Here is a 16,758-nt window from a genome sequence, read left to right as displayed (position 1 = left end):
AATGTGTTCCGTAGTGCAGTCAGCCTCAAACTTGCAATCATCTAGCCCGAGCCCCTGAGAATCTGGAACTACAGTCCTGCAGTCTTGAGGCGTGGCTCATGAGCGTATTAGCCAACAGACAATAAATAGATAGCCTGATGAATAAAAAGACAGCTAAAAATAAACAAGATTCCCAAGGGAGGTGAAAAGTTCCAGATGGATTATTTTGTACAGGTAAAAGAACTCGATATAAAGACCAGAGAAAAATGTTATTTTAAACATAAAAATAAAACAAGTCTATGCTTTTTATTCTCAGTGTACTTCTGTTTGCATCTCCCTGTCTTGTCCCTCTGTCCTAGCGCAGCCCTACAAGATGACAGGAGGCTCTGACCTACCTTTCATGGCTTCCGCGGCCTGGATGAGCTCCGTCACGGCACCGGCCACCCTCTTGGAGAAAGCAGCCAACTGATGTTTGAGTTCTGGGGTTGGCTTCTGAAGGATCTGTGGGTGAAAAACATATTAGACGCATGGGGTGGGGATGCCTGGTGGCGGTACTCTCTTGTTGGTGGAAAGGGGCGTCCCTGTGAAGGATTTCAAGCGCTCGAGAGACAACAGACTCACCAGGTTTCAACAACAGTGATGCTGAGAATCAAGGGGTGCCTCGGTGTCCCTTTGACATAGTTACCAAAGATTATGAAGCTGATCTTATCCTTCATTTCTTTTATTTTTAGGTAAAACAAATCCACAAATGTAAAAATGATGTGGAAGAACACCGTGAGAACAGAATTGCCAGGCTAGGCAAACACGGAACCAGAGAAAACGTGGGGCAGGGCAGGGTTGCAGGCAAAATTCTCAAGTGAGCAACAGCTAACAGTCCAAAAAAAGTCATCCCTGAGCCAACAAACCAGCCCTAGGATTCTGATCATGATCTGCTCTGCAAGATGTCTTGATATGCTTGCATGCTTTCTATATATCATCTATCTATCTATCTATCTATCTATCTATCTATCTATCTATCTATCTATCTATTTCTGAGACAGGGTTTTTCTGTGTAACAGCTCTGGTTGTCCTGGAACTTCCTTTGTAGACCAGGTTGTTCTTGAACTCACAGAGATCCACCTTTCTTTGCCTCCTGAGTGCTGGGATTAAAGGTGTACACCACCACTGCCTGGCTTGATATGGATATACTTTCTTTTGACTTAGTTCAAAGTTAAAAAACAGAACAACTAAGCCTATCTTATTTATTTTTTGAGACAGGGTATCATTAAATAGCCCTGATTATCCTATGTAGATATGGCTGGCTGGCTTTGAACTCATGAAGATCCATCTCGCACTGCTCCTAAATGCTGGAATTAAAGGCGTGCACCTGGCATTACTGACTGATTGTGCACGTGCTCGAGAATGCTCACACATGCTCATGTGGAAGTCAAGGAATGACTTGCAGGAGTTGGTTCTCTCCTTTTACTGTGGGATCCAGGGGTTGAACTCGGGATCCAAGGCTTAGTGGCAAGCACCTTGACCTGCTGTGCCTTCTTGTTAGCCCCAGAGGTTTCAAGATTTTTTTTTTTAAGTTGTTATTTCAAAAGGTACCAGAACTGGTAACCAGAAATATACTGTGAAACCAGATGATCTCTTCTTAAATTCCTTCAAATATGGAACTAAGAAATGAAGCAAGGGGGGCTGGAGAGATGGCTCAGTGGTTAAGAGCACTGGCTGCTCTTCCAGAAGTCCTGAGTTCAATTCCCAGCAACCACATGGTGACTCACAACCATCTGTAATGAGATCTGTGCCCTCTTCTGGCTTGCAGGCAGAGTACTGAGAATACTGTAATACACAAATCAATCAATCAATCAATCAATCAATCAATCAATCAATCAATTTTTTTAAAAAAGAAATGAAGCAAGGACTGACTCCTTTACCATCTTCCCCAGGATTTCAACTGAGGTACATCTTCCTGGCTGGCCCATCCTGATTCTGAAATTCTCTTCTAACAATTTTCTGCTTCTCTTCCCTATTGTTCCACACTGGGAAACCTTCAGACACTTCAAGAGGCTTAGGAGAAGACACCTGCAGCCATTTGTGGACAATCATGGAGTCTCAGAGAAGAGGAGCAAGCGTGGGCTTTGGAGTTGGACAAGCCTATGTTCAGACCAGGCCTTTCTGGTTACTGGTGTGACTAGAGAAACCACCAGAACCTTGTCTCTCCTCTATAAAGCTGGGACAACGCCTGTCTCTGAGGACCGATATACAGACCAAATAAAAAACACAGGTGAACCATCTCACCCAAGGCCCAGAATGCAGTAGGCACTCGTTTAGTGTCTATTCTGTGCTGATTGTCCTATACTCTTTTAAAAAATCTGGTCAGGTAATATGGTATTTCAGAAGTATAGAAGAGATAGTTCTTGTACCTTAGGACTAACTCCTCTGATTATGTTCCTAAAAGAAATGTAGTAAACAAACAAACAAACAAACAACAACAACAAACTGGGTTGAAGGAGTTTATGGGTTACACTGTGACCAGTCCCAAACACACCTGTGTACAGATAACATCACATTATATATTCAACTGATGAGCCAATCATTTTGAGTATTATTTCATACATATCTCTCCCCCATTTCCTTCCTCTGGTAATTTTTTTTTCAAAAAAAAAACTATGTATGTATGTATGTATGTATGTATATATGTAAGTAAGTGTGTGTGTATGTGTGTGTGTGGCGGGGGTGGGGGGGTTGGGGGCGGTAATGCAAATTTAAGTGCAGGTACCAATAGAGACCAGAAGAGGGCGTTAGATCTCCTGGAGATCTAATAAGTAGTTGTGAGCTGCTCAGTGTGGATGCTGGGAACTGAATTCAGAGTCTCTGCAAGAGCCCTATGTACTACTCTTAATCGCTGGCCATCTCTCCATATGGTTATCTTTTAGATTTGTTTTACATTTATGAATAATGCTCTATGATTCCAGTTCCTCTGTTATTCTCATTCTCTCTCACAAAGACTGAAAAGGTTGTAGCCAAAATGATGCGGTATCAGTTTATAGACCAGGACAATGCTGAGCAGTGTGTAATTAGATTTACAAACACAGTTAATCAAGAGGTTTTTAATAAAAATACTAAGATACCTTGAACTTGATAGGAACTAAACAGTGGTGGTGGAAACACACACACACGTATTTATGTATACATATATATACATATGGGAGAAACTGAACAAATGAGTGAAAAATAAGTCCTAATAAGACAGCTTCCTTGAGCATTTCCAGGAAATCACAAAAGTCCTGGGAAGGCTGAGGGAAGAGGCACCTTTTGCTTCCTAACACTGCCAGTGGGCAGGGCGTCTAACCTAGTGTATCTTCTGGAATCAATCAATGCACTTTGAGTCCAAATATTTCTCTGCTCTCTGAGCCTTGCCTCAGTTTACTTGCCTATTAAACGAGTGTAATAGTCTTTCCTCTACAGAGTTGTGGTGGGCTTATATAAGCGAATCATAGAAAGGGCCCAAATAACATTACTTAGGTGAAATCTTTATATCATGTTTTAAAAAAATTCCCAAGTGGTATCATTTTTGTCTGAAATAGTGCTCTAAGACCACTAGTTGAATAATGGTTATGGCTCATTTTGTGACTTGCTAACCAATCCACAGACCTTGTTAAATTATTACTCTGTTGTGGACAAAAGGCCATGAATGTGAGTTAAAAGTAAGGTAGGTTTATTCATACTTTAACATGACCATCACCCATGTTAAAAAAAAAAGCTGGCATGATATCACATTCCTATAATCCTAACACTGGGGAGGCAGAAGCAGGAGGATCCCTGAAGCTCCTTGGCCAGCCAGTCTAGCCAAATTGGTAAAGCCCATGCTTGGTGAAAGACCCTGTCTCAATGAGATGGGAGAGTGACTGACAGATACCCACATATTGCATTCACAGGTACACACACAGTCACATGTGCATGCACATGCAAGCACAGACACAGACACAGATACAGAGACACAGACACACACACAGACACACACACAGACACACAGACACACACACACACACACACACACACACACACCCCTACCTCCTCCTGAGGGGAGATAAGGAGTCCAGAGTCCCTGAAAACATTAAAGAAGGTCACGAAGCTCCCTAGGCTACACATCCTGGTACCCCACTCAAGGGCTGTCTAGGTGCTGTGTCTGCTTCCAACCACAAGGATGATCAGCAGGAGGGAAATTCTCAAGGGAAAATAAGATAGTTGGCGTAAATTAAAGAAGCATACGCCTGTAACCCCAGCACTTGGGAGGTTGATGCAGTAGGATAGCAAGTGCCAGGCTATGTAATAAGACGTACATGATATATATCTATATGCTAATACAGATAGGATTGAAAATTCTGCAATTCTATTGAGAAAATGTGAGTCCACTGCCCTGACATGTTTAAACATCTTTTTAACAAAGAAAAAATATTAGTTCTTTTAGAATTCTGTACAATGAGTTTTGGCCAAAGTGTAGAAAACGCAAACAAATTTGTGGTGATGCAGAGCAGGTCATTGGCTGCCTGGACAATCTGAAGGCGAGACGTACATTTATTCCTTTAGTTGTGGTCCTGCTTTCCTAGGCCCAGAAATCTGTGCTACTGCCTTCTGTCTTGTGCCTCACTAAAGCTGAGGGGAGTTACAGGTGTGGGAACTTGAAACACTTGAATCATCAAACTGCAATGACTGAAGACGTCTACAGCTGAGAGAAGAGCCCCCCAGGTAGACAGAGAGCGCCACTTCCAGGAACAGATGGCCCTTTAAGGCAGAGTGCACTGCCGAGTTAAGGGGTCTCAGCTCTAGACAGCCAGGGGGAGAGTTGCTCTATTTTTAATTCTGTGATTAAGTCAACACAATTTCTGATATCAGGACACAGAGAGACCCTGAGTAAAGTTCTGCCAGGGAAGTGAAGGTTAACCCTGTCCGAGATCTTGGGCTACAACGGCATGGCACTGGGAGGCTGGTGCCTGCACCCTGCCCTGTAGAGCAGATGCTCCAGCATGAAGCAGTGCACAGCAAATGCAGAAGGCCGATGCACTCCATGGGCACCGAGGAGCTTCCTAGAGCAGCCACGATGGCTCTGCCTAAACCAGAGCCTATGTATGCTGAGAGTTAAATAGAGCATTAGAAAAAGGCAGAAGTGGGGTTCTAGGCAGGGGCTCTCAATTTGGTATCTCCTTATAAACAGTTTGAGAGACATTCTGTGTTTGTGTTTCTTTGATGGTGTGTGTGTGTGTGTGTGTGTGTGCATATATACCGTTAAGGTATACAAAAACTCTTATTTATTTATATTTTTGTGTTTGGGTCTCTGTGTTAATATGTATGATATGCATGTGGGTGCCTGCCAGAGAAGAAGAGGCCATTAGATCCTCTGAGGCTGGAGTGTGGACAGTTTTGGGTCCAGCAATGGAATCCAACTCCTGTCCTCTGCGAGAACAGCGAGCACTCTTAATCATCTCTCCAGCCCCAGACACAGAAGTTCTTATCACACTAGATGGGCTGAGTTCTTCTCGTTTTATAACACTAGCTTTAGGCCACTGAGCTGGTTCTTCTGCTAATGGTCTCACTCTGGCCCTGGCGGGTTCCCCGAGGAGGCTCGGAGAAACAGCATGTTCCTATGTCTCCCATAATTATGGATGCTGAGGCCACCTGGTGTCCTGGCACACCATGACAGCTACATCAACCATCGAGATAGGTCTGCAACATGGAAGACTGAGCCTCCACTCCACGGGAAAGAAGAATCTGTGTTGACCCTGAATTTTTGTTGTTGTTTATGAATTTTATTTTTTTCTTTCAAAGAGGATGGGCAGGTGTTAAATACAATATAACGAATTTCATGTGTTAAAGCCACCATTCTTTTAACATTTTGAAGGGCATATTATCAGATGGTTGTGTGTCATTATGACAAGTGAAAAGTCTTTCTACTATTGTATGGAAAGCAGAGCATTGGCTGTTAGTAGACCTGCTCTTGGTCACTGGGCTGACAGAATTAGGTGTCAGCTTATTCACTAACAATGACGGGACTATGCCTTAGGTACCTTTATCAGAACTGCTCTGTTTCATAGCCAGATGGTTATGAAAATATATTTGGGCATTCCTTATGCTCCAGAAATGAAACTGAATTGTCATGTTGCTAACAAAAAGCCACTACTCAAGCTTTAATCATCAATATGTGAGTATTGGGAATAACATATGTTAGTATTGATAACATTAACCATGTGTTCTGACCTAAAAGAGTGATGTTAGCTATTAGGGATCTTTATGATGTAATAATATGTTACAAAGTAGAGGTTTTAAAAATAAGAATATTATATGTACAAGAAAAGCCAGTTATAAAAGGTGGTGTGAGTTTGTGTTTTGAGGTTAACTTTTCATATTATCTAAAATATTGAAATTGCTAGTTTTATTTTTAATACCCAAAAAAGACATTTTAAAGACTTGGTTGCACGTTTCTGTGATGTGTTTAATAAATTCCATGGTTAATTTTGAAAAAAAAAAAGAATCTGTGTTGAAACACTAACAGTGCACAATATGAGTGGCCACAGGGAATGCTCCCTGATGGTTTTTGTTGGGGTCATAGAACAGAAAACAGTGGCTCCCCCTTCTCATCCAGCCTCCTGCCCATACAGGCCCTCGCCAGATGAAGCTTCCTCCTTGACACATGGCATCATCCCCTATGACCGGCAACTTCCCTCCTGCTCATCATCCTTATGGTTGGAAGCAGACACAGCACCTAGACAGCCCTAAAGTGGGGTACCAGGATGTGTAGCCTAGGGAGCTTCGTGGACCTTCTTTAATGTTTTCAGGGACTCTGGACGCCTTATCTCCCCTCAGGAGGAGGGGTGTGTGTGTCTGTCTGTCTGTCTGTGCACGCATGTGCGTACACGTGACTGTGTGTGTGCCTATAAATGTAATATGTGGCTGTCTGTCTGTCACTCTCCATCTCATCGAGACAGGGTCTTTCCCTGTGGGCTTTTACCAATTTGGCTAGACGGGCTGGCCAAGGAGCTTCAGGGACCCTTCACTGCCTCCCCAATGTTCGGATTACAGGAATGTGATATGTTAGCTTTTTTCTTTAACATGGGTGATAGGGATCAAAACTGAGGTTCTTATGCTTGTCCAGCAAGTATTTTTCCACTAAACCATCTTTTTAGTCCCTACACCCCTTTTAAAGACAGAATCTTGCGATTTTGTTCTGACTGGTCTCAAACTAACAACCCTCCTCCTGCCTCAGTCTCCTGAGTGTTGACACTTTGAGCTTGATATATCTTTTTTGTTGTTGTTGTTTGAGACAGGGTCTCATTATGTAGCTCTGGCTGGCCTGGGATTCTCTATGTAGAGTGGGCTAACCTCAGAATCACAGAACTCCATATGCTTCTGCCGAAGCGCTGGGAGTAAAGGCATGTGCCACCATGAGTGGTTATCTTAAATTTTCCTCTAGTGTGGGTGTCCTCAGAGAATACCTTTGTGGAGTCAGTTCTCACACTCCACCTTCACACGGGTTACATCAAACTCACGTCTCCAGGAGTGTGTAGCAGGCCCCTTCCCCCACCGAGCCATCTGATGGCCCTTCACATATCTTTTACTATAGTATACTGCTATAAGTGTTCATTTTTCTACCAGTGATTGCTAGTGATTTCCTACTGTTTCTGACTTAAAATTAAACTATCATATCTAATATGCATAGGCAAGAGCAGACAATCGAGAGTTTGGTACAATAATAGGCAGGGTACAGAACATATACCCCAAAGATAATGGAAGATGGTACATAGTCTCGTGAGGACAAAGATGCCCCAGGAGGCTTTCTGGCTGTATGCCTTTGGCCCTGCGTGTCATATACTCATGGATCAGTCTTCTCAATGGATTCGGGCACATCTAGTTTGGTTACAGAGGCTCCTTCCTCTGCTTAAGGTGTGTTTTCTTTGGCTCATGTAGTTTACAGTAGCTTCCACTCATTGGAGTTCAGACTTTGGAAGCCCAAGGTTCATAACCCCACCATCCTGAGATAGGGATTCTCTAAGTAGCTCTGGCTGTCCTACAACTCACTCTGTAGACCAGGCTGGCCTCCACTCAGAGATCTGCCTGCCTTTGCCTCCTCAGTGCTGGGATTAAGAACATGTGCTACCACTGTCCGGACTACTTTTTCCAAACAAAACCAGTAATATCATAATACTTTATCAGTGACTGAAGTTCTCTGGATGAACATAATGACTCCTCAGAAGATAATTTAAGAAGAAGGCAGTGACCGCTAGAACCAGAACAGAGCTGGGGACTTGTTCCCACATCTGTTTCTGAACTGTGGAGTGACCTTAACCAGGGGAAAGACTTTTGTGGGTTTCTGGTCATTCATCTCTTCAGCCACAGTTCATGTGGCTGTACAAATAAAAACAAGGAAATCCAACGCTTGTCTTCCAGAGACAAGAATTGTGTACTTGAGGTGGCCTGGGACTTGTTTTTATTTTTAGGTTTGGGGAGAGTGGAGCAGACATGGGAGGGGACATGTCATCCAATTTCTTGTGTTATCCCTGGTTCCTGGACAAACTCTCTTGGGCTCTGTTCCAGTCCATACAAGGTTCTAAACAAGGCTAAAAAACAGGGTACCAACCATGACCACAATATCTGCTGCCCAGAATCTTCTGTCTTTGTCTTCTAATCCTAGTTCCACAGTGGATACAGCAGGTCAGGCACTCTTGATATGACCCACGCCATTCACTCAAGGATAGCAGGAAGCCACCAGAGGCTAGCAGGCCACTTGCAATAGTTCTCTTTAGCTGGTCATGGAAGCTGTTGTTTTCTATATTTTTAGAATGCACTTGGGTCTCTGTAATAAGACCTCCCAATATGATATGTGTGCATGTGTCGGTGTGTGTGCATGAGCACGTGTTTGTGTAGGTGCATGTACGTGTGTGTGTAAGGCTAGAGGTCAATGTTGGGCATCTCTCTCAACAGCTCCCCCTTGTTTACTGAGATGGGGTCTCTGACTCAATGTGGAGCTTGCTGGTTTGGTTAGACTCTGGGATCCTTCTATCTTTACCACACCTCCACTCCTAGCACTGGGATTACAAGTGTGTGTTACCTCACTCAATTCTTTTTTTTACCTGGGTGCTGGGAATCAAATTCAGGCCCCGCATGTTTGCATGGTAAACTCTTTAACTGAGCTACTTCCCCAGCCTCAGAGACCTTTCAATTCTTTTCAAGATTGTCTCTGACCTTAAACTTATCAATTCTCCTTTGACATTGCCTCTTCCTTTTTTCTCCCCACCCTACCCCAGGCGTGTTTGCTCTGCTGGCTCTTTGGTGCCAGAGTGAAATCAGATCTTTTGGACCCCCACCAAGTCTTCCTGAAGGCTGCACTTTCTGTCTAGTGTGCTGGATCAGATGGTCTGCTCAGCATAGTCCTAACCTCATGAGAGATGCTAGTAGGATGCTGGAAAGGGGGTGTGCCTGAGGGAAGGAGGGTCTTCACCTATGTCAGTCACAAAGACATATAGTTTTGCCCCACCCTGCCCACACCCATCCTTACCACCAAGACGTGTTCCAGAAGGTCCAAGTAGCCCAGAGTGCATTCAGTGCCGTACCGCAAGGCTCTGGTTCGTACCTCTTCGCTGACATCAGGGTAGAAGGATGCTTGCTGGAGACAGATTGAGAGAGGGAGCGGGGAGGAGGGAAGATAATGTTGGCATCTTAAACCAAGAAGAGCTGCTTGTGAGTTCCCAGCGCAGCAGAGCTGGCCACCCTGGTCTCTGAGGCAGAAGACCTTCACCCCCCATTCTCTAGGTGGGAAAGGAATCTCTCCCTCCATCCTCATGCCTCTGCAGCAGGTCCTTTGACAGTCTGTAGGCTGGCTTCCTGGGGACACATGACAGAAACACTGGAGTCTGGGACCTTCTGTCCTTTCTCACCCCCTTCTCCATGCACTAAAGCATCCAGGAAGATTCACAGCTACTGTTTCCAGCAGGGGCACTATTATGGCATCTCTATGTCCCCAGACTAATGAAGCCCATGTTCCCACTGAGCCTCCCAAGTTACAGTCACAGGGCACTCTCTGTGACCAGAGCCCTTAGGTTCCTTCAGTTCGCAGCTCCCTGCTACCCCCAGGCTCTGTAAAGAACGCGTCTCACATTATACAAATGCAGAGATAAGCAAGCCAGAGCCCTGGGTAACAGCCTCTCAGGCTTTTCCTTGTACCGTGACCTGCCACCTCCAGTTATCCATGACAAATCGTCTCAGGTAGCGTTCTGACTTGCAGGGCTGCGGGAGAAAATGCACCCTGGAGAGCATGGAAAAGCGCAGGTATGGGACATCATCTTTTATTTGCTACATAAGGAAACCCTAGCCCCTTAATTCTTCTTGCACAGTTTCCACTCTGGAAAGCACTTGGGAGGCTACAGAAAGGCATAAAACAACACTCCCAATAAACCAGCAGGCACCACAAAGGCACGACCCATGACAGAGCCAGTCTCTCTATGGCAGGCCTGTCATCTCAGCGGGAAGCTGAGGACCCCAAGTTTAAGACCTGCCTGGGCTATGGAGTGAGTCCAAGGCTACAGTTTGGGCAAATGAGTGAGCTTCTGATTCAAAATCAAGTAAAAAGAGGACTGTGGCTAAAACTTGGTGGCAGAGTGTTTGGGTACCACTCATGGGTCCTTAGGAAAAAGTCAAGACGTAAGGGGGGCTGACTAGTTTTGGTTTTACAGTTCATCTCCTTTCAGAGATGAGCAGTGTGGGTGGCAAGACCTGTGTACCCTTCCCTAGGGAACATGGCAAGCAGCTGCCATTGAGGAGACAAGTTAGACTGACTGAGGACTAACGAACCTCAGAGGCAGAAACCAGGGGTGGTGGGTGGGGATGTGGGTAAGGAGGGTGCCCACGGCCGTGTCCACAGCCGTGCTCTTAAAATGCCCTATTTCATTATCTCCATGTTTCCCTGAGCCTCTAAATGTGAAATACAGAGCTGTGCACTACTGTGGGTCATGTGACACGGGGTCATGGTGCTACAATGCAGTGGCTTCGCCAGAGCAGGTGACCAGGTTGCCAAGAAGGGTTGGGGGAAGAACATTCTTGCTAACTGTGGTGGCTCTGTAACTTGGCAGAACCTTTGGGAGAACAATCTGGCAATAATGAAAAGGTTATACAATTTGATCCCCTAATACCACTTCTGGGAGTCTTCCTGAGCAAATAATCCAAAGCTCAGATAAATCAAATAAACACAAAGATGTTTCTTATAGCGAAATCGTAGGTGAGTTGGCAGTGGGCCTGCCTGACACGCATGAGCTAGTGCCCCATAAACCAGCTGTGGTGGGGTATGCCTGGAAGCAAAGAGCTAAGGAGAGGCAGGAAGGTTGTAAGTTCAAGGTCATCTTTAGCTACATAGTGACCAACCTGGGATATATGAGACCCAATCTCAAAAATAAAACAATAAAGCTTACAGCAATAAACACTGTAGGCAACCTATCTGACCAAAGGGGAAGGCAGTACTGGCTGATAGAAGTCATTATTCAAACAGTCAGAAAGACCAGAGCAACACAGGAATGGCCACCTCGTGCCAACAATAACCAGAAATAAAGAAATCTAACAAAAATATAGGCACACGAAAGCAGACCACACAGAAACTCACCCAGGTGAAGACACCCAGGGACTGGTCAATCCTGGCATCTGTTAAGGCCAGGCAGTGTGGGACACGCCTCACCTCACATTCGCCTGGCTTCCACTCAGGCCCAGAAGTCATGCTCCAACAGAGCAACTAGGTTCACTGGTGTGACTTCAAAATTTTTTGCTTAGAAAAAAAAAATCCTGTGTGTTGGAGCTGGAGAGATGGCTTAACAGTTAAGAGCACTGGCTGCTCTTCCAGAGGACAGGGGTTCAATTCCCAGTATCCACATGGCAGCTCACAACTGTTTAACTCCTAGAATGAACACCCTCACCTGGGCTCAGTGGGCACCAGACAGATATGCAGTACACAGACATACATTCAAGCAAACACATCAATATACAGAAAAATAATTAATAAAAAATATCGTGTGTGTGGAGGTCAAAGGGCAACCTCGGGTGTCATTCTTCGGATGCTATCCGCCATCCACCTGCCTCTGATCCTGATTGCTAGGATTAAAGGTGTGTGCCAACATGCGTAGGCCCATTTTAGCCTGAGAACCCCAAGGATCGACCTGTCTCTGCCTTCCTGGCGCTGGGATTACAAGCAGTCGCCTGGCTTAACTCATGACTTTAATGCTCTAGGCATCTTAAACACTCATCCAATCACCTTATCTCAGCTATTACTTCCTCTTGGGTACAGATTCTGTGTCTGGAGGCACAGACACGTACACCGCCGCATCACGCTACACACAAGTCACTTTGGAACCTTGTCTTTGTTGCTGGAGTCCCTTTCTCTACCACCATGATTGGGCTGAATGCCCACTGAAGCTGCCTCAACTGCTCAAGAAACCTCGCAGCTGCACTGTCAGTCGTTGGTTCCGTGATCTCGGCCCATTTCCTGTGCTCCCCGATAGTCTGGGCACCATGCGGGCGATATCCCGAGGAGCTCAGGCAGCACACCGCTGGCTGGCACCCATACCAGCATCTGCTCCACGCAATCTCACAAATACTGAGGCAAAAGGGACTTTAAAATTACAATAGGAATCAAGTGTGATGGGCTTCTCTTTAACAATTAATAACTAATATATATGATTAGATTTATAAGCCATGTCAGTTCACAGGGCAACAACAGGAAATTCAAAAGGAGCCCCAGCAAGGACCCAGTATTGATGGTGTAGCAGAAACCAGAGGGCTCGCCCCAGACCAGTAACTCTGAAGGAAGACTTGCAAGTGTAACTGTATGAACAGAAGGACATTCTGGATATACTGTGGAACTCAATGTGTCATGCTATTTTTTCTGTGATGAGATTTTTGTTTCTTTTTAAAAATTTTCTCTTAAATTTTATTCTATTTTATTTTGGAGGGGAGGGTACAAGGGCGTAGGGCAGGTACGAAGGGATGAGGAATGAGTGGGATTGAGAGGCATGGTATGAAAGACACAAAGAATAAATAAAAAGAAAGTCAAAAACAAATAAGTAAATAAATCATGCCAGTTTGCATGTTGCTATTGGTGGTTTAGAATCTGCTTACGTGGGTTCTGGTGATAAAACTCAGGTTTCCATGGTTGCAAGCAAGCACTTTATTCCTTGAGCCCCACTCCACCCCCGCCACTAGAGACGTTTTTCTGGACCCACCATTTAGCAGGTTGGTTTTCTGTATTTGTCTGATTGCATGATGCCCTTTTTCTGGAGGGAGGTGAGGAATGCAGCTGCCTCCAAAGGAACTGTCAGCATCATTGCCATCATCTTATTACTATTGGTTTTGGTAGTGTGTATGGGTGGGTGATTTGCCTGCAGGTATGTCTGTGTACCACATGTATGCAGTGCCTTTGGGGCCCAGAGAGGGCAGCTGATCTTGGAGCTGCCATATGGGTACTAGGATGGAAACCGGGTCCTCTGGAAGAGCAGCAAGTACTGTTAACCTCTGAGCCATCATCTCTCCAGGCCCTAATGTTTGCTTGTTTGTTTTCTTGAGGCAGGGTCTTGTTATGTAGCCTAGGTTGGCTTCTGACTCGCAATAATCCTCCAGCCTCCTCCTCCTCCTCGCACTCGGATTACAGGTAAGGTGGGAGCTAACCCTGCCAGGTGTAAACTGTACTCTCTGCATGCTGGTCTACCACAAAGTTTAAGGTGTGCAGCTGCTCCCTGCTCATACTCCAGCTCACCTCCTTCACCAGGACACTGAATGAGTCATTTTCAACAGGAAACTATCCATCATCCATCCACAACAATGCCCAGGTCCTTACCTTGCAAGCTGTCAACATATCTGAGACAGCCTTCCTGCTCAGATTGGCGGTTGCGATCACGTCTTCCTGTCTACATGAATTCCCAGCTGCCACGGCTTTGGCTGTTGCCATAGTGATGCCTTTCGTCATTCTGATTGATTCTTCGGGTGATGATGTCTTCTCAGGTATGTCTTTTGACTGGAACACCTTGAAGTCAGAAACAGAAGAGGCAAAAAAAAAAAAAACAAAAACAAAAACAAAACCCAAAAGTCAAAACAGAAAGGACAAACATAACTTACTCCTTTCCACCTGGTGCAATTAGTGTCTGGGAACCAAGCTAACAATTGGAAGAGACTGTCACATGACAGGAAATTAGAAACCTAATTAAGGACAGTAGAGTGGGTCACACACGGACATTTGACATTCGTGGAAAGAATATGGAGAACAGGAGGTTTCTAAAGGGCAAACTCATCCATTTGCAAACATCACTACCCCGTATTTACATACTGTCTTCCTCAACCCCAGTGTGGGCTCTAGGGCAGGATTAACCTGAAGACATCACTTTGGATGATCTCCTGCCCACCTTGCACAGGTACGAGTTTATGGAGTGAAACATATTATCCTATAACTCTGTTTCACAAAGATAGCTGCAGGGCTATGCAGGTGTTCAAGTCAGTGACTCCAATTTATATACACACTTTAAAAAGTTGCAGTGAATTCATGTTAGCCAAGGCAAGCTGCTTCGGCTTCACACACACCTGGTCCTTTGTCTTTACTATGAATGATTAGCCCTGTGACTGTGTGCTGCATGAGCATCTGTCCCTGTGGGAGAGGGGCTGCTTGTTTTCAGACCTGAGTAAGACAGGGAACCCATACAACATTCTTGCTATGTGACAACCAGCCAAACATCACTGCTCCTTAGAAACGGCAATGACAATTAAATAACTCAGGACAGCCAGTCCGTGTCCAGACCCAGGTACCGCAGTGGGATGGTGGTTACACATAGAGTTCTCTCAACTACTGTGGTCTTCACGGCAGAGGCTCTGTGGAGAACACTCTGGGTGAATTAATTCACCTTCATTTGTTTGTTTCCATTTTTCACGTGTGTGGGGGCAGTGTGCATGTTGTGTGTATGCATGTTTTGCCTGTGTATGGGCACATATGTGCACGTGTATGTGTAGGCCTGAGGTTAATGTCAGGAATCAACATCATCCATTCTTCCACTTTATTAATTGAGGCAGGGTCCCTCAGTCAAACCCAGAGCTCACTGATATGGTTAGTTTTGCTGGTTTGCTTGCTCTGGGGATTCCCTGTCCCATCTTTCCAGACCGGAATTGCAGATGGGCCACAGTATTTATGTGGGTTTCTATGGAGCCAAACTACTGTCTTCATGCTTGTATCTGGGTGTTTTAACTGTTGAGTTGTCTCCCCATCCTTCCAACTGAGAAAATGTGGATGAATTCTAAGCCACTTTCATACACTCACAATGACCAAGCATCTGTAATGTCCCAGGATAGTCTATTTTCTGTAGCTTCCCTTCCACTGCCCACCATGGGTACCTACAGCTGTCTGAACCTGTATCCAGTTCTCAGGCAGGAACACGGCCATCCTGTGCAGCCATTCTAAGGTACCTAGATGATGTAGGATTCCCCTCTGTATGCTGTGAACATGTTTTATTACCACTGGTTAATAAGGAAGCTGCTTTGGCCTATGGCAGGGCAGAATATAGTCAGGCTGGAAGAGATAAATATAGAGAGACTAGGTAGAGTCAATCAAGGCAGATGCCATGTAGCTGCCAAAGGAGACAGATGCTGGAACCTTACTGGTAGGCTACAGTCTTGTGGTGATACACAGATTAATCGAAATGTGGTAATTTAAGATGTAAGGGCTAGCTAGGAATACGCCTAAGCTATTGGCCAAACGATATAGTTTCTATGTGATTATTTGGGTCTGGGCAGTTGGGAAAGGAATGAGCAGTCTTCCTTTACAAAATGGTGCCCACCGTCTGGGGCATGGATCCATATAAGACCTAAGAAAAAGCTTAAGAAAAAAAAGAGGGCTTCTAGACCCACAAAAACGGGAGGCAAGTGCAGCTTCTTGGTAGCTGCATATTTTCAGATAGGCTCTGTTTGCTGGTGGTGAGTAGAGATGTGGCTCCTTTAAGAGAAGGCTTCCTGACTCAGAATTAGCAGCAAAAACTGGGACTCCTTTAAGAGACAGCTTCCTGGTTCATGCTGGTAGCATGAATGGCTATGGTTCTTTTGGAGCATGGCGCAAGTTACTTGGTGGTAGCATGGGCCACCTCTTCCCAGAGTTGAGGTGGTGAGCATGGTTCCCACCTGGCAGGTCCAGAGCTGGCAGTGGACTACCTCTGCCATGTTAAAAGCCTGAAAGGTGGAGTCAGCATCCAGGGCCACCGTGACCACACTGCTTACCATTTTAAAATGATCTTTGTCAGAAAAGGATTTCCGACACACAATAGGACAGATTCAGACATAACAGACCTCTAAGTGAGAGATAGTATGCTTTAAAAAATGTACGTAGGCTTGAGAGACAAAGGAAAAAGAGTACAGACAGTTACAAAAAGAAGTAAATGGTTTTTAAAAATAAAACAAAGTTTTTCAAGAGACAGTAAAAGTAATATAAAAGAGTACAAACAGACATAGATAAAAGGAATAAAGATAATAAACATTAAAAAGTAATAGAAAAAAGTCATGTAAAGATGGAAAATACACAGACAGTTTAGATTATGTATACTATTGTGGTTTCTTTAAATTTTTTGACTGTTAATGAGTTAACTACAGAAAGACACTTGATAGTGGGGGCTGTTAAGTTAAACCAACATATATATCTTAAAGGTATCTTGACTTCAAAATTTAAGTCTAAGGATATGTTACTTTGAAAAAGAGGTTCTCCTTTTGTTTCTACTGAGGATGAGAACCCGTGGATTT

General features: G+C 44.7%; 1 protein-coding gene across 3 annotated transcripts in view; it reads right to left on the bottom strand.

The window, feature by feature from the left end:
* Tln2 (talin 2) overlaps positions 1–16,758 on the bottom strand; it is a 418,592-nt gene that overhangs the window by 24,309 nt on the left and 377,525 nt on the right. For all 3 annotated transcript variants that reach the window (XM_041679349.1, XM_041679351.1, XM_041679350.1), the window contains 3 exons: positions 13,829–14,014; positions 9,515–9,622; positions 375–480 (listed from right to left, as the gene is read on the bottom strand). In XM_041679349.1, the coding sequence (XP_041535283.1) occupies positions 375–480; positions 9,515–9,622; positions 13,829–14,014 (400 nt within the window). The remainder of the gene's footprint in view (positions 1–374; positions 481–9,514; positions 9,623–13,828; positions 14,015–16,758) is intronic.

Source organism: Microtus oregoni, unplaced genomic scaffold, assembly GCF_018167655.1.
Source record: "Microtus oregoni isolate MIOR12 unplaced genomic scaffold, Mior012 000032F_ref0000030, whole genome shotgun sequence".
Taxonomy (NCBI): Eukaryota; Metazoa; Chordata; class Mammalia; order Rodentia; family Cricetidae; genus Microtus; species Microtus oregoni.
Note: the sequence above shows the minus strand (reverse complement) of the source record. Positions and strands in the feature narration are given on the sequence as shown.